Genomic DNA, 25,237 nt, shown 5'->3' with positions numbered 1-25,237 from the left:
TTCTCTCTCCTGTCCCCCTGTCCCTCTCTCTCTCTCTTTCCCTCTCCCCGTCCCTCTCTTTTTCTCTCCCTCTCTCTCTTTCTCTCTCCCTCTCTCTCTCTTTCTCTCCCTCTCTCTCTTTCCCTCTCCCCGTCCCTCTCTTTTTCTCTCCCTCTCTCTCTCTCCCCTGTCCCTCTCTCTCTCTCTTTCCCTCTCTCTCCCCCCTCCCTCTCTCTCTCCCTCTCTTTCTCTTCTTCTCCCCGTTGCCCCAGACGACCTGCAGTGCCCGGTGCCAGTGTCCAGGAGCAGCCAGAGGAGTCTTGTCTTTAGCTGTGCCTTTTCTCAGACGGAGCCGTTACGAGCCGAGTGTGTGGAGTGGGGCTCCAGCTCACGGTGCTAATAATCGTCGGGGAGTCGTGTGACGGGAAAAACGCGGCTCCTCAGACTCGCGCTTGGCAGGAAAACGTTGGATGTTCTTTTTGTCGCATTGAGGCTTTAATGATACGTTTTAGTCTAAAATTCTTAGGTTTAGATTTGAGCCGTAGAGTTGAGCCGTAGAGTTGAGCCGTAGAGTTGAGCCGTAGAGTTGAGCCGTAGAGTTGAGCCGTAGAGTTGAGCCGTAGAGTTGAGCCGTAGAGTTGAGCCGTAGAGTTGAGGTGTTTGGTGTTTGAAGTAGGACGCAATTTCCACAAGACGAGATACGAGATTTTGCTGCACGAGATTTTGGAGAGACGAGATTTTAAGATCATTTTTAAAACTGAAGCCTGTGTCTGAATGTCTCCCCCAGCCCCTGACCCCTGACCCCTGACCCCTCACTCACTCTTTATCAGACTCTACAGAGACTCAGGTCGTTACTTTCAGGTCATGTGACTCCGGTGCCGTGTTTCTATTCGTCGGCTGCATTTAAACGACACTTACGTCACTCCCGGCGCGACGAGGCCCGTACCGTTTAATGCACCTGACAAACGCGGCCGACAAATGTGCCCTGCGTTTCCATGGAGACCAGCGAAGCGTGTATCCGAGCGGACTTCGCGCACGTCTGTCTCCCATCATGCACCGCGCGTCACTTCATCTACGGGAGAAACGAGGTATTTTTCTTAAAGTTACGTAATACTCGCTACAATCGGGAGGAAATCGCCTTTAACGTTATATTTGTCTGTTGATATTCAAAGGGAAACATTAATTCCTCACTTCATTCAGTCTAAACGGAAATAAACGACGACGACGACGACGCCTCGACTCTTCTTCAGTTAAATAATAAGTCATTAAAATTAAAACTGTAATTATTTCTCAGTCCATTTTACACGTTTAGTCCCGTTAGTCAGAGGTCGTCACGATTTCTAGGCGGCGTAATGTGGGCGCGCAGACAGAGGTTGACGTACGCTCCGTGGCGCCCTTCGTAGGCCGGGTCCTTTAAACCGTACTTTGAAGTGTGCAACCGTCGAATTGAGACACGACATTGGGTGAATAAAGTTTAAACTCTGATAAAACTCGATTTGCGTCATAAATACTGATCAGACTGAACTGGAACGAGACTTTATGGACTAATAATCAGACACGTTTATGTCGATCTGGATCTCACATACGCTAAGCTAAGCGGGTTAAGCTAACAGTTTATTTAGTGTTTTATTCATAATCAGGATCAACAGTGAGATAAACCAGCTTCTGTCGGCTTCATTCTGTCGTGTTGTTGTTTTTCCAAGCTGGACCAGCACTGGACTCTACTTTTCAAGGTGCATTGTGGGAAAATTTGAGCACTGGACCATCAGACGCCGCTAAAACTTTCAGATACAGCCTGAACGATTCAGTTTACAATGTTTTACTGATTTGATTTAATATGTTTGTTTCTACTTTTCTTTTTTTCTTGGAACTGTGAAAGATTTAACTCCTCAGCACGTCACTGCGTTTTGATCCAATCCAAACGTAAACACATGGAAGAAAAAATAAATCTCACAAGATAATTTTTCTCACGTGCTCAGAGTTTTGTACCGTCCCCAGTTGGGAGCAGAAAGTCGACAGCTGTTCAAGGGTTTGAGTCAAAGCTGCGAACTCGTGTGAACTGGAACAAACGACTACTACTCATGTTAAAAATGTGTCCAGACTTACTCTGGAGTTATCCGGGCATGGGACCAGCACAAAATGACACTGAAAAATGAAAATTGCATCACTCTGCATCAATCAAACCTGTTGCTAACGCTAACAGGAGTGACCTCGGGGAAAGAAGGACCTGATTTGTCTGTTATTAATGTTCAGATCTTGATTTACAGACACAATAGTGAAATAAAAACCCCAGGATCATGTAGAGGGTTAATACGAACATTTAAGACCAGAATGAGTCTGAAGCAGCAGAGACAGAGAGAGGAGACAGTTAAAAAAAAAAAAAAAACTCAAAATAACCTAAATTAAAAAAAAATAAAAATAAAAAATAAATCTAAATAAACTCAAAATAACTTAAAAAAGAAAAAATTCAAAATAACTAAAATAAAAAAACTCAAAATAACAAAAAAATTAAAAAATGAATAAAAATAAACTCAAAATAACAAAAAAAAATAAATGAAATAACAAAAAAATAAATAAAATTTTAAAATCTAAATAACTCAGGATCATGAAAATGACGAGTTTGACAGCAGCAGGTACAGAGAGAGGAGACATTTACATAGAAAATGAACTGGAGCCGATGGAGCTAGATGTGCGTCCACGATCACTTCCTGTTTGTAACGTGGTGGCTAGCAGGTTAGCTATGTCCATTTATATAGTCCATGGTTAAGGCCTTTAGTACAATGTAAATACTTGACTGGAGGAAGCTTCCGTTTTTAGAAAAGCAGATGTTTGTGTCTTAAAGCTAATGCTAATGCTAAATTAAATGAAAATAAATTAGCAATATTAAAATAGCGCAACCATCTGAATGATTTTACAGAGAAAAACAATGGACTTTTCATGAAATGCACATTCATAAAGTGGTTTTGTGTTCCATTTTTGGGATTTAGATTAGGTTAGCATTAGCATTAGCCTTGATGAGTTGATGGAGCCGGGAGTGCGCCCATGATCACTTCCTGTTTAGAACGCAGCGGCAGCAGGTCAGCTACGTCCATTTATATAAAAGGTCTATGGTTTCTCCTCGAGACTCATTGAAGGATGGGTCAAATGCAGTGGACACTTGACCTAAACTTAACCTGACTTAAGCTTCTCAATCCAGTACGAGGAATTATAAGCCGCTCTATGAATTAACTCCAAATGGAACAACTTTTTCCCATGTTTGCGCCGCGTCCAGCCCTCCAGCCTCAAAGGTCAGGTCTATTAGGGGCCCCAGTGGAAAATCTTGTTCAGTTTTAAGAACACGAAGAGCTCCCGCGGTTGTAATTTGGGTCAGTTTTTAGTTCAAACTGTTTTTTGGGATTAGCCTTTGGTCTTGTTTGCTCTACTCACTTTGTTCAAGAGCATTTATCTGAAATGTTTATTTAACTTTGCATATTCTCTCGGGAACCTCCCCTTTTCCTGTTTTGTTTATGCTTCTGTGTGGGACCCTTGACGTCACTCATCATAAACTAGTTTGAACTCGCGCTGCCTCCTCCTGGACGCTAATCCACTGATGGACTTAAACTTGTCCAGATTTGAAGTAAAGTATGAGAAGAGACGAGTCCATCAAGGAAACCTACTGACAAACTCTTTGAAATTTACACTAAAGTTGTAGGAAAAATGTTTGTCAAACTTGATGATGATGATTAAATGCATTGAGGTCACGCTGGGGGAGTTCTACGTGTATGTCTCTGGCAGAATGTTCAGCAGTTACCATGGTGAATGCACACATTAGCAAACGCAGCCAAAAAAGTTTCAAGATCGTCTAAAAACTCTTGGTAAAAAATGCAAAATGGATGTTTAGGAGGTTGATTTTACACAAAAAAGTGAAAGTAACTCACTGAAAAACTGTTGGCTAATGCTAATGCTAACGCTAATGCTAGCTTGAGACTGTAACGTCATTTGAGGGTGACTTGTTTAACAGCACAAATCAACTCATCTTTTGTAGTTCAGATAAGTCGGACTTTAATCTGAGCTTTATTTTAACGCAGTCTGAACAGAAAGAAGTAACAACACCTCAGACAGAGCAGTGCCCACTGTTAGCATCACACCCCTTTAGGAATGTTGATGACATCAGTTGCGAAGTTTCAGTTGTATCATTCTAATTATGTGCAAGTTAACACAAGAATGAAAGTGGATCAGCTCTGTGTTATGTTCTATGCTACGATGAAATTTACTTCCTGATTTTCCAGTTCAAACAAGATCAAACTGTTTATATAAATGGACGTAGCTAACCTGCTAGCCTCCGCGTTACAAACAGGAAGTGATCATGGGCGCACGTCCATCTTAACCCGCTCTACATGATCCTGGGGTTTTTATTTCACTATTGTCTGTAAATCAAGATATGAACATTAATAACAGACAAATCCGGTCCTTCCTTACCCAAAGTTACTCCCGTTAGCGTTAGCGACAGGTTTGATTGACAGCGTTGCTAAGTACCCGCTACCTGCTAAACCAGTGGTGTGGGCGGGAAGGGGCGTTACCTTCAACAGCCTCGCTCTGGATTGGCTCTTTGGTTGCTATGATACTCACGGTCGGAATTCCAAATAAAAAACTTGGCTCCAGATTAGCCGCTATAACTGCTAGCCTGGATGAGCTTCATTTTGAACGCCGTGGTGATGTCACTCTCACTCTGTCCTCTTCTTTACTCTGTCGGTGGCAGAGATGGAAGGTGCGTCTCATGCCAGCGCTGAGTGTAAATACTTATACAGTAGTTAAGTGAAGTTGTTGGCGTGGAGTTGGCGGTTGCTACGGCGATGGTGTTTGGCGCAGAGGCATAAATCAGGCCGAGCGCGAGGGCCGGGCTCCGATGTGCCCTCGCTCATGGTTTGACAATCGAGGCCTTTGTGAGGGGAACGTCAAACCTGGAGACGACGGGGTTTAGAACCAAACACAACATCCAGAAACATGTGATTTTATATGAGAAATGTGTTTTATTAAAGGAATATTAGTTCAGTTTTTTCATTTTTTAAATTGTTAAATGTATAAAGAGGAGGTATTTACTTCTGCGGGGTATTAAAGAGGAGGTATTTACTTCTGCCGGGTATTAAAGAGGAGGTATTTACTTCTGTGGGGTATTAAAGAGGAGGTATTTACTTCTGTGGGGTATTAAAGAGGAGGTATTTACTTCTGTGGGGTATTAAAGAGGAGGTATTTACTTCTGTGGAGTATTAAAGAGGAGGTATTTACTTCTATGTGGTATTAAAGAGGAGGTATTTACTTCTGTGGGGTATTAAAGAGGAGGTATTTACTTCTGTGGGGTATTAAAGAGGAGGTATTTACTTCTGTGGGGTATTAAAGAGGAGGTATTTACTTCTGTGGGGTATTAAAGAGGAGGTATTTACTTCTGTGGGGTATTAAAGAGGAGGTATTTACTTCTGTGGGGTATTAAAGAGGAGGTATTTACTTCTGTGGGGTATTAAAGAGGAGGTATTTACTTCTACGGGGTATTAAAGAGGAGGTATTTACTTCTGTGGGGTATTAAAGAGGAGGTATTTACTTCTGTGGGGTATTAAAGAGGAGGTATTTACTTCTGCGGGGTATTAAAGAGGAGGTATTTACTTCTGCGGGGTATTAAAGAGGAGGTATAGATCAATCTTCATGCTTCATTTTGTTGTTTTGAACATTCTATACTTGCCCAAAATACCATATTGTTATTTTAGTTTCACTTTACTTTCTGACACTCTGAGCCCTCCCTTTGCTCTCTGCGCTAAGCCCCTCCCCCTTCAGAGCACCATCACAACACAATCAGCTGCATCGCACTAATGAAACTCCTGCACATCACACCAGGTTTGTGAAGTCGTAGTGTACAGTTTTGTGTCATGTTTTTGTATATTTATGGAGGATTGTCCTGTGGGAGCGTGACGTCACGTAGGCTTGTGGGCGGAGCTTCGTACAGAATCTTACATCTAACCATAAGATGGGTTCGAATAAGGCCTGAGAGAGATCGCTAGATTACTCAAACATGACATATAAAACATCCTCAGACATGTTTTTGATGAAGGAACAGTGTTAGAACATGGCAGAAACCTAAAAAAGAACACGATTTTTGCTTAATACCCAACTTTAAAGCAGCACCTCATAACTTTCTGGTGGCTGCGCGACTCCAGGGAAATCGAAAGTTTAAACTAAACTTCAAAACGGTCTCCGCAGAGATGGATCTGGTTTGTTCCGTACTGTGGAACTTTTTATCTGAAGCAATTTCCATGGGGACAAGCAGGTGTCAAATTTGTCTAGTAAAATACGCTCATTTCTTTTTATTTAAGGAAAAGACCAACAACACAAAGAAAAACAAACAAAACACATAACTGCACAAACATTAAAACAGGAGCTGATCTAAATGTTTATCTCCACATTATTAAAGTGCGTTATACTGTGGATTCGACGTTTCCAGGCTCCCGTATCGTTTCCAGACCCGATTTCCTCTGCAGTCGTGTCATCTGAGAGCGCTCACCTTCGCCGCCCTCCATCTTGATTCTCAGAAATAGATCTGCCGGCGCTTTGCTCTGCGGTCTTGTACAGAGGGCTCACCTGGTTTCACTTAGCTTAGCCTCGATTCGCACTTAGCACTGAGCACTGAGCACTTAGCACACAGCTGTTTCCTTTCACGTGTCAGGACAAGTGACCTTTGCCCCCTGAATACCCCCCCCCCGTACACTGCACTGGCTACGAGGCGCTAATCCACTCACACCGGAGTAAAAGTAAAAGTACAGGCCGCTCCATCAAGAAAACCTATTTAAAAACACATTGAAATATAAACAAAATCTGTGTAAAAAAATGTGTTTGTGTTCTACATGTGTGTCTATGGTTGAATGTTGCGCTGCCCAAAAAAGTTGTAAGATCGTCTGAAAATACAAAAATTGATTTAAACAGTGTTTTTACAGGAGCCTGTGGTCAATCTGAGCGTTTGTGGTCGTGAAGTTTGATTTTTACACAAAAAGGAGAGAGTTACTGGCTAATGCTAATGCTAGCTAGCTTGTGACTGTAATTTGAGAGGGATGTTTAACAGCACAAACCAGATCACCTGTTGTAGTCCAGATAAGTCGGCTCTTTATGGCGTGTTTAATAAAACTCAGATTAAAGTCTAACAAAGCCTCAGACAGAGCAGTGCCTACAGTTAGCATCACACTCCCATCAATTATAATATGATTCAAGAAAGTACAGTACAGTTTGTCTAATTAACACAATAATCAAACCGGATCATCTCTGTTCTTTTATATTCTGTGTTTATTTACAAAAAGTTAAATTTTAAAAAGTCAAAGATAAACAAAGGCGTTGATCTGTGTTTTCCTCCCGTTAAATCCAACCTCCGTGCCAACCTCCGTGCTAACCTCCGTGCTAACATCCATGCTAACCTCCGTGCCAACCTCCGTGCCAACCTCCGTGCTAACCTCCGTGCCAACCTCCGTGCCAACCTCCGTGCTAACCTCTGTGCCAACCTCTGTGCTAACGTGCGGGCTAACGTGCGGGCTAACGTGCGGGCTAACGTGCGGGCCAACCTCCGTGCTAACCTCCGTGCCAACCTCCGTGCTAACCTCCGTGCTAACCTCCGTGCTAACCTCCGTGCTAACCTCCGTGCTAACCTCTCAAACCAAAGGCAGCTCTCGGCTCGTCCCGTGTGAGTGCAAACATGTGTGTGCTTGAGTGTGAGGTATGCGCTCCGTCCCACGGGACTCCGCGCTTCCAGGGAACGTTTCCAAGTATTTCTCCGTCTCACACTGCCCCTCCCACTGACCGCAGATCTCTCCTCTGCGTAAACACGAGCCGGAGGTCGGGGTCGGACTTCATCAAACCTTAACCGGCCTCTGTGCCCTCGTGACGGGAACTTTTTCTTCATTTGGCGGGATTGAAACTGTTGTAAATATAAATTATAGTTTTGTACCAATATAGAAGCAGTTTGCCAAGAAAAGTTGGAATATGTTGAAAGTAACAGAAGTAGAGATTCTTTCCAAAGGTTCGGCATAAGCTGAGACTGTTTATATAAATGGACAGAGCTAACCTGCTAGCCGCGCGTTTCAAACAGGAAGTGATCATGGGCACGACTCCAGCTGCATCGACTCTGGCTCCAATTCACTTAAAAAATCTTACAATGTTCGTATTAACCCGCTCTACATGATCCTGAGTTATTTAAAAAATTTTAATTAATTAATTAATTTTTTGTTATTTATTTATTTTTTTTGTTATTTTGAGTTTATTTTTATTCATTTTTTTATTTTTTATTTTTTGTTATTTTGAGTTTATTCTTTTTTTATTTTATTTTTTTAAGTTATTTAGATTATTATTTTTTTAGTTATTTTGAATTTTTTATTTTTTTTTAAGTGATTTTGAGTTTATTTAGATTTTTTTTTTTTTTCCTTTTGGTTATTTTGAGTTTATTTTATTTTATTTTTTTTAAGTTATTTAGATTATTATTTTTTTAGTTATTTTGAATTTTTTATTTTTTTTAAGTGATTTTGAGTTTATTTATATATATTTTTTTTTTCCTTTTGGTTTTTTTGAGTTTATTTTATTTTATTTTTTTTAACTGTGTCTCCTCTCTCTGTCCCTGCTGCTTCAGACTCATTTTGGTCGCTCCTGTTAGCGTTAGCAACAGGTTTGTTTGACAGCATTGCTAAGCACCCGCTCCCTACTAAACCATCGATGCGGAGCGGGAAGGGGCGTTACCTTCAACATCTTCGCTCTGGATTGGCTCTTTGGTTGCTATGATACTCGCGGTCGGAATTCCAAATATGAAACTCTGCTCCAAATTAGCCGCTATAACTGCTAGCCTCAATTAGCTTCATTTGGACCCGAACGCTGTGAGAAAGAAACACATTTTTTCTGATATTCAACAAAATAAAGGTGTTTTCTTATATTTGTATTTGACAGAGAGTTGCTAGGTAACAGTTATGGAATTTCCTCGTATGACGCCACAATTTCAAACCAGGAAGTAACACGGTGAGCTTAAAAAACGTCCAAATTGAGAAACCGATTGTGAATGTTTCTGCAAAAATCTTAAATATAAAGATGTTAACTGCGTTTGAGTTCGATGAGGAGGCGTCTTTAGGACACACACTTTGGAACGCTGCCATGTCCGTGTCCTAAACATGATCCGCCCGACTCCGGCATCTGGTGTAGTTTTGAGGGTGGAGAGCTGTGTTTGACTCCAGAAATCCTCGCTGGACTAAACACGTGCTGCCGATCGCTGAGGGTGTGGAAAAAACTCTGAAAAGTGTCTGACCCAAACTGCACTGACAAGACCACCCCTGCAGGGGGCGTCCGTGCAAAAACGACTATTTGTGCAGAGAAGCACCAGGAAACTGTATTTATATGAACATGGATGGACTTGTGGATGATTTAATCTGCGTTTTTTTCACAGATCCCAGGGCACTCGCTCTTTAACGTCTCTTTCTGCTGTTTGTCTCGACATATTTGAGTTTTTCTTCTGTTATAATTCTCATTTTGTTTGACATATTTTACCCGTTTGTGTGAAACTGTGATGGATGAAGTACTCAAACTCAACTTTGTAAAAAACATAATTAAAAAAACAGAGGTAAAAAGTTACTCGAGTAAAAGTATCACATGAACAAATTGACGTAATTAAAAGTATTTAAGTACCCGTTTAAAAATGTACTTCAACACAATAACAACACTTGAGTAAAAGTAAAAAGTAAAAGTATTTCAAAGTGTAAATGTCGTGATATTGATTCATATTTTGGCCACAGGAACAAATCAGTGTCTTAATTTTTCTTCTGAATTTTGCGTGTTTTATTTTTATTCAGGATTTTTCCCACAAACGTGTTAAAAAAAAACAACCTCAAATCACATGAAAAGTACTTTTTACTTTTCAGTCCAGTTCAGAAATGCAGTGGAGTAGAAAGTACAGATACTGCTCTCTATTGTACTGAAGTAAAAGTAAAAAATAATCACTGTAAAATGTAGTTAAGTAAAGTACAGATGCCTAAACATTCTACTTCAGTGTTAAAGTACACAGAAAATTCTAATAATTCCGTTTTATCCCAGGAATTTTGGTAAATCCCCAAACTGGGCTCATCACAAACATCATATTTAGATTATTTTGCTAAAGATTTGAAATGTGCTTTTAACGTTCACAGCCGTCCCGTTTGTGAGTTTGTGTTTTTTTTCTGTGCTTGAGCCGATGTTTTTCCCCGTGTTTTTCCTTCCTCCGTGTTATTCCAGCGTAAACCCCTGGACGTTTTTTTTTGGATCTGAAATATTGACTTTATATTGCGACACCTTTGACCCAGAAAGAGCCCGGGTTTGTTTTTCTGGAAATGGAGCAACATAAAGTTCAACACAGTCCATTTACATTCAACTAAATATGACACAAACAAATATGGGATGTTTTGGAGATGAGATCATAATTAAAGTTTATTTGGGGATTATTACTAACGATAAGTCATAGATGTCGACCACAGACTGTATAAAGTCAACAGAGTCACCACAGCTTCAGGTTTAGAGACGAATCTGACCACGAGTGTCATAGCAACCAAAGAGCCAATCCAGAGCGAGGCTGTTGAAGGTAACGCCCCTTCTGTCAATCAAACCTGTTGCTAACGCTAACAGGAGCGACCTCGGGGAAAGAAGGACCTGATTTGTCTGTTATTAATGTTCAGATCTTGATTTACAGACACAATAGTGAAATAAAAACCCCAGGATCATGTAGAGGGTTAATACGAACATTTAAGACCAGAATGAGTCTGAAGCAGCAGACAGAGAGGAGACAGATTACACACAGAAGGTGAATTAGCAGAAAATAAACTTAAAATAACAACAACAACAACAAAAAACCTCAAAATAACCAAAAAAATTAAGAAAATAAAAAAAACTCAAAATAACAAAAAATAAAGAAAATAATATAGAAAACCTCAAAATAAAAAAATGAAGAAAATGATAAAGAAAACCTCAAAATAACAAAAAAATAACAAAAAAAATAAAAATAACTTTAAAAAAACAATCAAACTCAAAATAAAAAAAATTTAAAAAACTCAAAATAACAAAAAATAAAAATGACTAAAAAAAATAAAAATAACTTTAAAAAAACAATCAAACTCAAAATAAAAACCCCAGGATCATGTAGAGGGTTAATACAAACATTTAAGACCAAAATGAGTCTGAAGCAGCAGAGACAGAGAGAGGAGACAGCTTTTCAATAGAAAGTGAACTGGAGCCAGAGTCGATGGGTGTGGCCATGTCCATTTATAAACACAGTCGATGATTTCAACTCCAAAATTCTGAAAAGCAGTAGAGAGAAGCAAACCCTTATTTGCCGCCTCCAGGGACCAAGAACAAGATGGCGTCCTGTTTTTATTGACCCGTTTTTCTTCTGTTTGCAGAGCTCCCGGAAAACTGGACGGACACGCGGGAGACCATCTTGGAGGGCATGACCTTTAACCTTCGACACCTGGGCATGACGTTAGTCGACCAGCCGAAGGGTCAGGAGCTCTCGGCGGCGGCGGTAAAGCGGATTGTCGCCACGGTGAGCGCCTCGTGTCGACGGATTTACGATTTACTGGTTTTACAATGTGTCAAATGGAAACACTGAATATTTCCCGACAACAGATGGAGATATCGTCCGTTATGTCATCACCGTTCAAACGCTTCAGCCGAGCGTCTAATCCCAGTGCCCTTTCCTGGAGCTCACATAAACGGACGAGATATTTAAAATGTTTGTCTTAGATGTGGAAATTCTCGCTCTTTTAACAGCTCAGGCTAAGATACGCGGCTAACGCTAGCAACTTTACGGCATAACGGTTTATTTCAGAGCGTTTTCTTCATATTCAGGATCAACAGTGAGATAAACCTGCTTTTATCGTCGCGTTCTGTCCAGTTAAAGACCTGTCTCCGTCCGCTGGTGTTTTTCCGACTCTCCCAATGCCTCATGGTCTATGGCCTTCAAATAAATAAAATAAATATACTGACCGCTCCACTGACCGCTCATGCAATTCTTTTCAAGGTGCATTGTGGGAAATTTGGAGTGCGCTACTTCTTCACTAACTGGACATTTGGACAGTTCTAAAAATGGCGTGACCTCTAAATAGTGCCCCCTGTAGGAATAGTCACAGTCATAAAAGTTGGGGAAAAGGACATTTTACTTCCACAGCTGTTTGGTTATTTCTTTGAACAGAAAAGGTGTTTTTTTTTTGTTTTTTTTCACAGTGAAACTTTATTTGCAGCTGAGCGGAAAAATCCCAAACATTGTGTTGTTCTAACAGCTGTTAGAACAACACAACACAACACACATGTTTTAAAACAAAAGCAGACCACAGCTCGATTGTGAGCTCATAGACACGTGATGAGAATGTGATGATGTCATTCTCCCACATGGGGGCGCAAGAGCCAGTTTTCCCCATTGATGACATTGTACTTTGCAATGACACATCCAAACAGAAAAAGCAAAAAAGTAGAACCTGATCAATTCTATCCGTGACTAGACCCAAGATCTCTCTGTGCTACAAAAAAACTGAATTTTAACAATATTAATTTTCGCCGCCGCACGTCACTGACCTGCAGAACGTTGTGATGTCGCCTGAAACGCTACAGTCGATAAGGACAGTCGTTTGTTTATATGTGAGGTCATGTGACTGATCCGTGTCCGTGTAGTTACTTCATGATGATACAAGAATTAAGTAGTTTAATCTGTAGAGATAGACCCATATATCGTTTCGCCGATATTTGCACTGTTTTGCTTATGGGATATCGGCCTTAACTCTCTTGCTTCGTCCGATATTTGGTTTGGACTCACCTTTTCCTGCATAAAGCTTTATTTTAACCCTTCAGTACGATGATGACGTTCACAAAATGACATTACACAGGTGCATTATGGGTCAGCAGTAAAAACAGGGCTGTATTTGTCAAAAAATAACCTGTTTTGAGATTATTATAGTTAAATTATACACAAGAGTAAAAAGTACAAACAGTATTTATGTTAGTGTTCATTTCAAAAAATACATTCATGGGGAAAATGATCAAAATCAGCCCAAAAATGTGACTTTTTTTGTATTTTTTGACTAACCAGGGCCACCGTAGACTTTTCTGTTAATAGTAAATATGTTTTTGTCTGTGGAGACTGAACTGAGCGGGAAGGACGTGTTTTTCCTGGCGCTCCGGCTCTTCACACACTCAAACATGTTGTGCCGTTGACCCCGCAGTCACTTTTGTCCTTTGACCCGATTTACAAGTGTTTCCTTCATAAAACGCTTCACAAACAGCAGCTCGGCGACGTCACCGTTTGTTTTGGAGGACGATCTCACATGACACGGCGTCCACTCCCCGCTGACCCGTCCTCCTGCTCAACCAGCTGACTCTCTCTGGTTAAAATAAAACCCACTCTTTTTTTTTTTTCTTGGAATCTTTGGGGACGGTGGGTTTCGGCTGAACGTGTCGTTTGCAGAGAATCACAAACATCTTCCTTGTACTCGGTTTGAAATCTGAAAATTTGAGCGAAACATTAACCTCTGAAAGTGTCGAGTCAAAGAAGACGACATTCCGACGGCGCCAGAGCAGAACTGGTGTCCCTCAGAGCGACGGATGAACCATTTCTGTGATTTTTCTGACGAGAGTTTAAGATGATTACGCTTCAGTTTATGTTTTATTAAGAGGATTCTGCTCAAATCTCAAACGTGTCCTGAAGAATCGAGAAAAACACTGAAATATGAACAGACAAACGAACACGAGAATCACATTTCAGAATTAAATGACTGAACCACAGGACTGTGACTTCTATTGAAAAACTGTCTCCTCTCTGTCTCTGCTGCTCAGACTCATTTTGGTCTTAAATGTTCATATTAACCCTCTACATGATCCTGGGGTTCTTTTTATTTTTAGTTATTTTGAGTTTATCTTTTTAAATGTTTTTATTTTGAGTTTGTTTGGGGTTTTTTTAAGTTATTTTTATTTTTTTAGTTATTTTTATTTTTGTTATTTTGAGGTTTTTATTATTATTTTCTTTATTTTTAGTTATTTTGAGTTTTTTTTTATTTTTTTATTTTGAGTTTGTTTGGGGTTTTTTTAAGTTATTTTTATTTTTTTGTTATTTTTATTTTTGTTATTTTGAGGTTTTTATTATTCTTTATTTTTTGTTATTTTGAGTTTTTTTTTAATTATTTTCTTAATTTTTTTTGTTATTTTGAGGGTTGTTTTTTTATTTTTTTATTTTTTTTATTTTAAGTTTATTTTCTGCTAATTCACCTTCTGTGTATAAACTGTCCTCTCTCTGTCTCTGCTGCTTCAGACTCATTTTGATCTTAAATGTTCATATTAACCCTCTACATGATTCTGGGGTTTTGGTTTTTTTTAGTTATTTTGAGTTTTTTTTTTGTTGTTTTTTTTTAGTTTGATTGTTTTTTATTATTTTAATATTTGTTTTATTTTTTTTATTTTTTTCTGCAGAATAAGACGAGTTGTTGGTGCAGTTTGGGGGGAAAATGTGATACTTCCAAAAATGAAAACCTTTGCAGTTTATGAACAGCGTCAAATAACAGTTTGGATTTTGATTCCGCTGTAATTAGGCAACGTTAAGTTTATTCAAATTCCGTTGTGTATGAATTGTGCTGAACAAAACATGAATGATTTGTTTATTTTGAGCGTTTTTTTTTTAATATTTGTCCAAGAAATGAAAAAATAAATGAAGAAAATTGTAATTCATTCAGTGCAGTTTTTATTTATTTTTTTGTTCATAATATATAATAATAATAATATAATCGTACTTTTTTTTTGTACAGGCCAAAGTCAGTGGAAAAAAGCCTCAAAAAGTCTCTCTGAAAATCTCCCCGAACGGCATCGCTTTGTACGACAGCGCCACCGACAAACTCCTGGAGAACGTGTCGATCTACAGGTGCGAAACTTAACCACCCGAGGTCACGACCCCCGTCTCGGCTATTGGATAACCTCTGACCTGTGACCTTTTGACCCACAGGATATCCTACTGCACCGTGGACAAGCTGCACGAGAAAGTGTTCGCCTACATCGCCCAGAACACGGTGAACGGGACTCTGGAGTGCCACGCCTACCTCTGCTCCAAACGGAAAGTGGTACGTTCAGCAGATTCGGGACGGGATCGTAAATAATCGTTACTACTCCGTCTGTATTTGAGCCAGAACTTTTCCCCCGTAAGCGCCGATCCCCCGTCGTATCCTCATTAATCTGTCTGACGGCGCCGCCCCGGTCTAACCTCCCTCAGGAAACCGTAGACGCCGGGCGGTTTTGTGCTGTTGTTCTGTTTAGCGCTGACATCCAGAAGGACATTTTCCCTCTCATCTTTCCCGCTCGTCTCCCCTCCTCCTCTGGGATATTATGACCGTATATTAATTCCCGAAAGTCGGACATTTTAGGACGTTAAAAGTGCCATGCGCAGCGGGAAATGTTGCTTACTTATTCAATTTAAGTATCGCCAAAGCTGCTAAAGAATGTGTCCCCGTGCGTTATCTGGGACTAATCCGGATTTATACGAGGTCCCTGTATAGAAACGAAACTACGACGAAACGAGGTCCAAACTGCAAAAAGTAGTTTCCGACCAGAGCTCCACAGACCACTAGGGGGCGCCAACAATTTGAGAATCGCTTAAAAAAATATGAGTAATAATAAAAACATTGAAGTGGACCTGCAGGGGACATATCTGTCTAGCATTTCACACTTTGTCGCCACGGTGATGGATACGTCTAATGCCATAATGTGGGATATTCTCTACAAAGCAATAACGTCTCCATAGAAACAAGCAGATGCAGACGCTCCAGATTAAAAGTTACGCACGGCGCCTTTTGAATATTGCGTAATCTTTCATTTTATCTTAAAGAGTCGTGCTGGATATTTTTGATCTGCTCTCGGACAAAAAACAGATCTGAGCTCGTCCTCGTGAAGTGTCACCACACCCACGGAAAAAGACTCCACCAACTCCACCGTCTGGAGTCGGGCCCTTTAGCCTTTAGCTTGTGTGATGGTGTAGGTGGGTTTGTGTGGTGGAGTAGATGGTGGTGTAGGTGGTGGTGGAGCTGGTGGTGTAGATACTGAGTTCTTGTGGCTCTTTGTCTCCAGGCTCAGGCGGTGGCTCTCACGGTGGAGCTGGTGGTGTAGATGGTGGTGTAGATGGTGGTGTAGATGGTGGTGTAGATGGTGGTGTAGCTGGTGGTGTAGATGGTGGTGTAGATGGCGGTGTAGATGGTGGTGTAGATGGTGGTGTAGCTGGTGGTGTAGATGGTGGTGTAGATGGCGGTGTAGATGGTGGTGGAGCTGGTGGTGTAGATACTGAGTTCTCGTGGCTCTTTGTCTCCAGGCTCAGGCGGTGGCTCTCACGGTGGCTCAGGCCTTCACTGTGGCGTTTGAAATGTGGCAAGTGGCAAAAGAAGGTAAGACCAAAATGAGACTTTAGCAAAACAGAGAACCCGACGGAAACGTTTTCTTTTAATCACAGATTTTTAGTTTGTCTTTTCTTTCATTTTATTTGCGTTTGACTTTAGAATTTAATTATTGACATGAATAGACAAACAGATGATGTACAAAAACTATAACAAATCACAAATAAAACAATTACATTTAACACATAAGAAACATGAAACAATATACTGCCCCGTCCCATCACTCCCAGTCCTGGTCCAGACCTGGTCCAGTCCTGGTCCAGTCCTGGTCCAGTCCTGGTCCAGACCTGGTCCAGACCTGGTTGAGCCCCGGTTTTGCCCCGGTCGAGTCCTGTTTTAGTCCACGTTTAGTCCGCGTTTAATCCGCATTTAGTCCACGTTTAGTTCTTGTTTAGTCCACGTTTAGTCCACGTTTAGTCCGCGTTTAGTCCACGTTTAGTCCAGGTTTAGTCCGGGTTTAGTCCAGTTTCTCTTTTGGGTTTGTCCGAGTTGTTTCTGCAGGAGGCGGGTCTGAACAGGAGGTGCTCCGGGGAAAGTTCTCATTTGTTCAAGTGTTTTTACTCCTCAAACATTTGTCATACTGTGCATTGTTACTGTGAGCGAGCTTTAATGCCATGCTGCGGAACATTCTGGGCAATGCAGTAACATCTCCATAAAGACGAGCAAATCTCCCACCAGAAAAGTCCCAGAGTTCACTTGATCTTGTTCTTTTTTATCTCTTTAATAAAACTAAATGCAGTGTTTTAACATATTTTTAACACCAAACCCTCATCGTACTTATTTTTTCTTTTTAAAACACGAGCGTCGATCTCGTTGTTTATTTTTGCACCTCCTTTACAATTAAACCCAGGCCTCGCACTTACAGCTATTACCAGAAATGACTCACAGCGTTTATCTGAAAAACACAGATGGATTTGTTTATGGCTCTAATTTTAAATCCTCACCTCACGTCTCCTGTGCGCATCGTGTTTCTGTCCGTCTTGTGTTTTTAGAAAAAGGGAAACGAGCCAAGTCTGGTTCTGCTGGCGAGTCCAGCAACAGCTCGCGTTCGGAGAGGTCCAACAGTCTGGGGAGTCTCAAAGGAACAGGTGAGTCTGCGTCTGTCTGAATAAAAATAAACACTGGGTTGTTTTTGAGCTCTTCTGGATGATATTTGTGTCCTTGTGTCTCTCAGACGTGGCCACGGACAACCTGCTGGACTTTGATGACCGTGGAAATGTGCTGGAGACCAATGGGAACGTGGAGGTGGGGCGTTTGGACAACCACCGGCCTCTAGGGGGCAGTAACGACCAGGAGTGGGTACGAGATAAAGGGGCGGGGAGAGCGGCTCCACTGGACACTTGGGTCTTGTTTCTTTTATTGAGGTTTGGTTTTAGGGGCTTTTCACATAGTGGCCCAGACTCACCTGCGCAGACAGACCCAGACTCACCTGCGCAGACAGACCCAGACTCACCTGCGCAGACAGAGACAGGAAGAGACTGTGGCTGATATTACGTTGATCCAAATCGCCTCGTCAAACGTGTCAAACAGCAGCTCTGAGCTAAACCACAGGGGACGTTTTGTCACATGTATTTTTCTCCTCCAGATGGTGAAAACTTTAAGAGAAAAACTTTAAGAGAACAATAACATGCTCTTAGCAAACTGAGCTGAATGTAACAAAAATAAACTGTATGTTTTATCAAACTTCACATTTCCACTAAATAATGTCTAGATCTATATTTTTATATTAACACATTTAACAGATTCCACGTCTGATCTCACTGCGTCTTGTTTACCATTAAAACCAGAAGTAGAATTATTCTGCAATATTTTTTTTACTTAAACCACAATTACTTATGAAATACTATATTAGAGAACCATTTTTATCATTTTAATACATTTTAACACATATGAACTTATTTATTAAACAAACCAATTGCCTTAAATGCAACACATTCATACAAATATACATGATCTGAGCTTTTTTAACCGATACAAAACACTTGAGTGTCACAGCAGAGTGTAGGTCGGCCCCTGTGTTCACACTGCAACATAATGATCCACAGCGTCAGAGTCACTGTCCACTGTGGACTCAAAGTTAAATACAAGATAAAGTAAAACTTAATGAATACATTTTTATTATCTCTGCACACAGCCTTTTATTCTAACAGTATAAAGAAGACGCCGCCTGAAACTCAATCCATCCACCTCTGGATCTTTACCGTCCTCAGTCTTATCCTTTTTTAAATTCTAAATATTTCTCATGACAGTTTTCCTTATCTACAAAAACTGTGTTATCTCTGCTGTGGTTGACCGGTCTCTGCTCAATCCTTGAGTTTAAAGTGCTCATTTTCTTTTCTGCCCCCTTGTGGTTAAAGTTGGTATTCACTAAAAACATCCCCTCAGCTAAAACTGCAGCCCTAAATTAGAAAAATCAATATTGAGCCAAGGTTATGAAATCCAGACCTCAGTATAAATGTTTAAAAATGTTTCTAAATGTTTCTGTTAATCCAAAAATACCCGTAACTTTAACATTTCGTTTCTTGCAGGAGATGGAGGACGGTTTGGACGAAGCTTTTTCCAGGTAAGAGATTTTTTTTATTTTTTTTTATTCATATATAAATTCCCCTGATGATTTACGATGATTCTCCCTCCACATTTCCGCGTTGGCAAACCTTTGTCTCGTTCTTCTTTGACCTCGTTGATTCCGTAGCTGCAGATTTTAAAAGTGTGTGTGCGATGGATCAAACCAATGTTGCTGAAATCAACAAAATGGCGGCTTTGTGAGCTTTAAACTGCTCTGTGTATTATGTGTTTTGTCCCTAGCCGCGCTCTGGATAGCTATGGTTCATGCGCAGGTAAAGCCAAGTGCTATTGTTCTTAGTCTTAGTGTAATAGTCCTAATTACTAACCTTAATCCAGCTCATTTCATTTCCGCCAAACCCGATAATCCGTGTTGTGCTGGTCACCCGGGGCTCGGGCCGATAGTGTGAAGTAGAGTTCTGTAGTTTTCATGAGTTTGCACCACAGACTGAGTAAAGAAGTGACTGAGTGAGCGTCTGATTTGTCTGTTATTAATGTTCAGATCTTGATTTACAGACACAAAAGTGAAATAAAAACCCCAGGATCATGTAGAGGGTTAATACGAACATTTAAGACCAGAATGAGTCTGAAGCAGCAGAGACAGAGAGAGAGGACATGGTTTTTATATAGAAAGTGAACTGGAGCCAGAGTCAATGGAACAGGAAGTGCTCTCATGATCACTTCCTGTTTGGAAAGTGCATTTATATAAACAATACGCTGAGTTAGAGTCAGGCCCATTTAATCATCACACAAAATGACGTTTATCTTCCTCAGTGATAAGACTCACATCCTGGAAATAGCATTGCATGTGTGTCAAATCACGGGCTAATTTTAATTATTATTATTATTATTATTATTATTATTATTATTATTATTATTCCGTGTTCTAGTCGTCCCACTGACCCACACACAGACTTTAAAGGTCCATATGACTCTATTCTCAGATCTGTTCTAATGTCGTTTCCTCGTCAAACACAGACCCGGAGTTGTGTTTTTTTTTTGTTTCATTCTCACATGTTTAACGCACAAACCTGCAGATTTAGGCTTTTCTCAAACTGAAAACACTCTGTTCCACCTTGTGATGTCATCATGTGGCCATACAGGAAGTGTTTTTAAACTCCACACACCTTCATTTCTAGAATCATTTGGATCATTTCAGCTTCTGCAATTTCTACTGAACTAAAGGTAAAAGGAGCTGTTGAATTGAAAACTCCCACTTGATGACATCACAAGGTGGAACGTCGCATTTTTGAGGTTTGTAGATGTAACAGACTAATAATAAAGTGACTCAAACGTGTGTGAATGAAACAAAACACAACTCCAGGTCTGTTTTTGAGGAGGGAACATCATTAGAAGAGTCAGTTTTGTGTTTTGTGAGATTCAGGAGCTTTAATCCTGTTTTTTTTTTGCTGATGAAGTCGTTTGTGGCTAAACACTGAAAAGTCCAGAGTTGATCCAGAGCTGAGACCCAGAGCCTAAACTCACATACCAGAGCAGATCGAGGGAATCAGGAGGAAGTCAAAAGCAGGTCATGACCCTTGAGTTTGTGTGTTTGGGTTTATATTTAAATCAGGACGAGCTGAGAGTCGTCAGTTCAAATGTGGATAATGTGAGATTGTGTCGTTTGTTTGTTTTGTCTTTTTCCTTTAACCTCATCATTTACCGTATGTAACTTTTCAACTGATTACCAAATACTTTATAATCACTTACGGGTCTCACAAAACTGAAAATGATTCTCTGATCCAAGTGTGTTGATTAAATCGCTGATAATAATATGATTTTAAATGTCGATAAAACAGTTTTCTAACTTATCGTCGTCGACCCGGTGAAAAATCTGTGGGCTCTTTTTGTTCCGGGGAGGCGCAGTTTTAGAAAATACACTGGACTGACGAACTAACGCACGGACGCCATGACGCTCAGAACATGTTTGTAAAATAAGATACGTCTGCAAAGAGCAAAACATCCTGCGTTTTCATAGGAGACGTGTGGGTTTGTGTTCCGTTTCATGCAGAACGGGCGCAGAGGGGTCGGTCGTGGATCTTTATCGTCGGTTAAAGCCGTACAGTCGGGTCAAACGCGGCGTCCGGCAAAAGTCAAAGCCGAGTCAAACAAAGTGAGATCACGGCGGAGTTTTAAAGCCTCGTCAGTCGTGTGTGTGTGAGGAGGACACGGACGAGAAACACGGCCTTGAACAAAATGACCAAACGGAGCTGATACGTCCGAGTTTCCTGTGATTACGAGAAATGACCACGTCTGTCTGGAAAACAATTTATTCTTACAAAGCTACAAAAGGTTCTGTGTTTGTATATCACACCGTCACTTTTATTAAAATCAGAAAACATAAAAAAAACAACCTTCTAAAATCATTCAGTCGTCTTTATTTTAAATTTATTTGAAATTTAAATGCAGGATACTTCAGTTTGTGGTGTCGTTTTAATGTTTATTCCGTCTCAAAATTAGCATTAGCATTAGCATTGAGACACAAACACGTCTTTTTCAAAAGTCAAGTGTCTCTGGTGAAATATTCTTTTTTTTTTTTTGGTCTAGTGTTTAACATGTGACAGTGACGTCCACCTGCAGCTCCCTGTCCACAGTCTGACCCTAACCCTCTGACCTCTGACCTCTGACCTCTAACCCACCTGCAGCTCCCCGTCCACTGTTCGATCTTTAAATATTAGTTCATTTTTTCTCATGACTCTGTAAAAATCTCAGAGATAAAACTGGACAGGAAGTAGTGACGCTAACAGGAAGTAGTGACGCTAACAGGAAGTAGTGACGCTAACAGTGCTGTAGAGGGCGCTGTTGTGATTTCGATGCAGTTTGGACACTCTTCAGTCCAGTTTCGCACATTAATGTCTCTATTTATAGTTCAGACTGGATAAAGTTAACGTTCTGCGTCCTGTCCGCAGCCTGGCCGTGTCCCGTAGTCACCCCCAGGTCCTGGACATTGGGGTGACGCCTCAGGATTGGCTCGCACAACCCGACTGGGACCGGAACGCGAACGCCAACCGCCGCAACAACTGCTCGAGTCCGTTCGGGGACGACATCTTTGCCTTCTGACCGCTGCGCCGATCGCACGAGGGTCCGGAGAGGGGACGGCCAATCACGGACGAGTTCAGGGAGAGGGACCAGAGAAGCGTCACTGTGTTTGAAACGCCCGCGTAGCTCCGCCTCTTCCTCTTGTCGCACACTTTAAACGGACTGATAGAAGTGGCCGACACCGTGGCCTCACACACCAAAGCAATAACACCCACTCACTGTTACTAAAACATTTATTTTTGTTTACTCCGTCTCATTTCATAATCAGTATTTTCTCTCTTTAGTTACAATGTATAGTTTTATAATTATTTTTAGTTGTATAATTATTTTTATATGAATAATAACAGTGTTTTGCGTTTGATTCAGTCGTTGTTTAATGTAGATTATTGTACAGACAGGCCTTAATATCGAGACAATCGGATTTGCAAAAAAACAACATTTAGATCTTATTGTGAATATGAAGCACAGACGATAATAAATGTTTTTCTACGGATTCTTCTTCGTGCAAACGTCTGTGGAGGGTCTGCTCCGGGCGTTTGGTGCAGATTCTCCACAGTGAGGCCTGTTTTGTGTGAAGAGTCTAAAGGGCTGGATCATGTGATGGTCATTTCAGTGTAAACTATAATAAACCAGCAATGTACAGAAATAAAGTAAAGATATGAAACCCCTGTGTGTTCTGATGTTTCTTTTATTTATTTTAACTCGATGTTTTTAGTAGACCGGTTCGTACAAAGATGTGGGAGCGACAGTAGCTCAGATGGTAAAGTGTTTCTCTCCTTATTCCAAGATGGAAACTGTGCGGTGAGTGTAGTCTGCAATTTTAATTTTGACCCTTTTGTGACCTCAGCCCTTTGGGAAAACGGATGGAAGGAAATGATCCATTGGTTATGATGGAGGTGTGTTTATGTTCACGTTGAGTCGGGTCCATTAACTTACATCGTCCCAATCAAATACATAAATTAATTAAAGACTGGGAGTTTAAATCGACTTAAAAAACATCATTTGTAGACGGTCAGATCATAGACTGTTTATGTAAAGGGGCGTGGCTAAAGCACCGACCGCCGCCTCCATCAATGATAATAATAATATAATGCATTGGATTTATCTTGCACTTTTTTGGACACTCAAAACACTTTACACAGCATTATTCAGTTACTATTGTAGCCACAGCTGCCCTGGGACAGACTGACTGTCAATCTGCGCCATCGGCCCCTCAGACCATCACCGACACACACACACACACACACACCACTAGGCGATGTGGGTGAAGTGTCTTGCTTAAGGACATAATCTCATAGTTTTTTGCCACTAGCGCCTCCCTGTGGCTCCTGGTGTTTCCTGCGGTCTGTCCAAGTCCTCACCAGGTCGAACCCGCTCAGCCTCTGAGATCAGACTTTGACACTGAGTTTTTTTGGCCACACGTGTCGTTTTTCTTGTGCTGCAGTTCTTGTAGAGGTCGGACTTGGTCAGTATTGACTTTCAAAATGTGAAATGTAAAATCTACAACAATAACCTTTACAAAAAATTAGTTTAGAACAAAAAAGTTTAACCTTTGTTTAAATCAGCATCATTCCAAGTGTCCCCGCAGCCCCCTGGAGTCCTCTGGGTCTGGAACCATGTGTTAGGGTTAATTTTTGTCTAATTAAACTAAAATGACATTGTTCCTCTCTAGATCTAACAGCACATATGTGTATAAACATCTGTACATTTCTCCACTGCAGTTTCATCACTTTGAGCAGCAGGGGGCAGTGTTGCGTCGTCCCTCTGCACAGACCCTCTCCTCCTCCCACCCGAGGCTGAACCCTCTCACATTCTGCTCACATTCCCGCTCCTCTTTGTCACAACATGATGTTTTAAGATGTTTTAATCAGTCACTCCACTCCCGGGTGCGCTCCCACATTTAAGGCGATAGTTCAGGTCGATAAATCCAACTTTTATTCGCTCTTCCAAGACACAGACGCACACAAATAAAAGGTTTAACGTGTGTAATATTGTCCCGAGTCTGTAACGCACCAGCGCGCGTATATAATGGGCAAAGGGGGCGTGGATATCTGCTTTAAACCCGTCAGGCGTTTATGCGTCACGGCTTTACGCACAGTCCATCAGTTTTACGCACAGTCCCTCGGTTTTACGCACAGTCCCTCATCTTTACGCACAGTCCCTCAGTTTTTAACGCACAGTCCCTCATCTTTACGCATAGTCCCTCAGTTTTACGCACAGTCCCTCAGTTTTACGCACAGTCCCTCGGTTTTACGCACAGTCCCTCAGTTTTACGCACGGTCCCTCGGTTTTACGCACAGTCCATCAGTTTTACGCACAGTCCCTCAGTTTTACGCACAGTCCCTCAGTTTTACGCACGGTCCCTCGGTTTTACGCACAGTCCATCAGTTTTACGCACAGTCCCTCAGTTTTACGCACAGTCCCTCAGTTTTTAACGCACAGTCCCTCAGTTTTACGCACAGTCCCTCAGTTTTACGCACAGTCCCTCATCTTTACGCACAGTCCCTCATCTTTACGCACAGTCCATCAGTTTTACGCACAGTCCCTCAGTTTTACGCACAGTCCCTCAGTTATTACGCACAGTCCCTCAGTTTTACGCAAAGTCCCTCAGTTTTACGCACAGTCCCTCAGTTTTTAACGCACAGTCCCTCATCTTTACGCACAGTCCCTCAGTTTTACGCACAGTCCCTCGGTTTTACGCACGGTCCCTCCCTGGCACGCGCACGTTCCTTGCCACGTTCCAGTTTCTTATATGTGGACCGGACCCTGGAGAGGTTGTAGTCACGCGGATTGCTCTCCACTAACAGGCTGCAGTCCAGTGAAGTGAGTCTTTTCCCCCTTACAACAGGCTTGCTTCACCACCTGCATTATTTAAGAGTCTTCCTCCTTAAAGGGAAGCTGTGCTCAGTTTTGGTGAAGGCACGAGCTTAAATGGACACGCGCACAAAGCCTGGTTCACTGAGGCGCAGAGGTGTAAGCTGATGGACACAGCTGAAGGTGTCCGGTAAGCTCTGGCCTCAGGGGGTCGACAGAAGGGTTTCAGATGTAAGAGCCATTATTTCTGTGCTGCTTCTTCACCGAGAATATTGTGTTGATTGGAGTCTGTTCTGTTTCACTGTAAAAAAAAACCTGCACAGAATGATTTTTAAATGTGTTTGGACTGAAGGAAACATCATGTACTGGACAAAGGGACATTTTATTGTATTTTCCTGCTGATGTTAGTCTTATGA

At 41.2% G+C, this 25,237-nt stretch overlaps 1 protein-coding gene across 2 annotated transcripts in view; it reads left to right on the top strand.

Annotated features, from left to right (window-relative positions):
• Positions 1-25,237, top strand: part of ldlrap1a (low density lipoprotein receptor adaptor protein 1a) — an 84,846-nt gene that overhangs the window by 6,191 nt on the left and 53,418 nt on the right. Inside the window, exons 2-9 of one of the 2 annotated variants that reach the window (XM_033975434.2) lie at positions 11,391-11,533; positions 14,778-14,890; positions 14,972-15,086; positions 16,325-16,397; positions 17,399-17,494; positions 17,581-17,705; positions 18,935-18,969; positions 21,878-22,675. In XM_033975434.2, the coding sequence (XP_033831325.1) occupies positions 11,391-11,533; positions 14,778-14,890; positions 14,972-15,086; positions 16,325-16,397; positions 17,399-17,494; positions 17,581-17,705; positions 18,935-18,969; positions 21,878-22,028 (851 nt within the window). In that variant the 3' untranslated portion in view covers positions 22,029-22,675. Of the gene's footprint in view, positions 1-11,390; positions 11,534-14,777; positions 14,891-14,971; positions 15,087-16,324; positions 16,398-17,398; positions 17,495-17,580; positions 17,706-18,934; positions 18,970-21,877; positions 22,676-25,237 lie in introns of those variants that run through there. The other variant, XM_055225146.1, reaches the window with a different exon arrangement.

This window comes from Periophthalmus magnuspinnatus, chromosome 11 (genome assembly GCF_009829125.3).
Source record: "Periophthalmus magnuspinnatus isolate fPerMag1 chromosome 11, fPerMag1.2.pri, whole genome shotgun sequence".
Lineage (NCBI taxonomy): Eukaryota > Metazoa > Chordata > Actinopteri > Gobiiformes > Gobiidae > Periophthalmus > Periophthalmus magnuspinnatus.
Note: the sequence above shows the minus strand (reverse complement) of the source record. Positions and strands in the feature narration are given on the sequence as shown.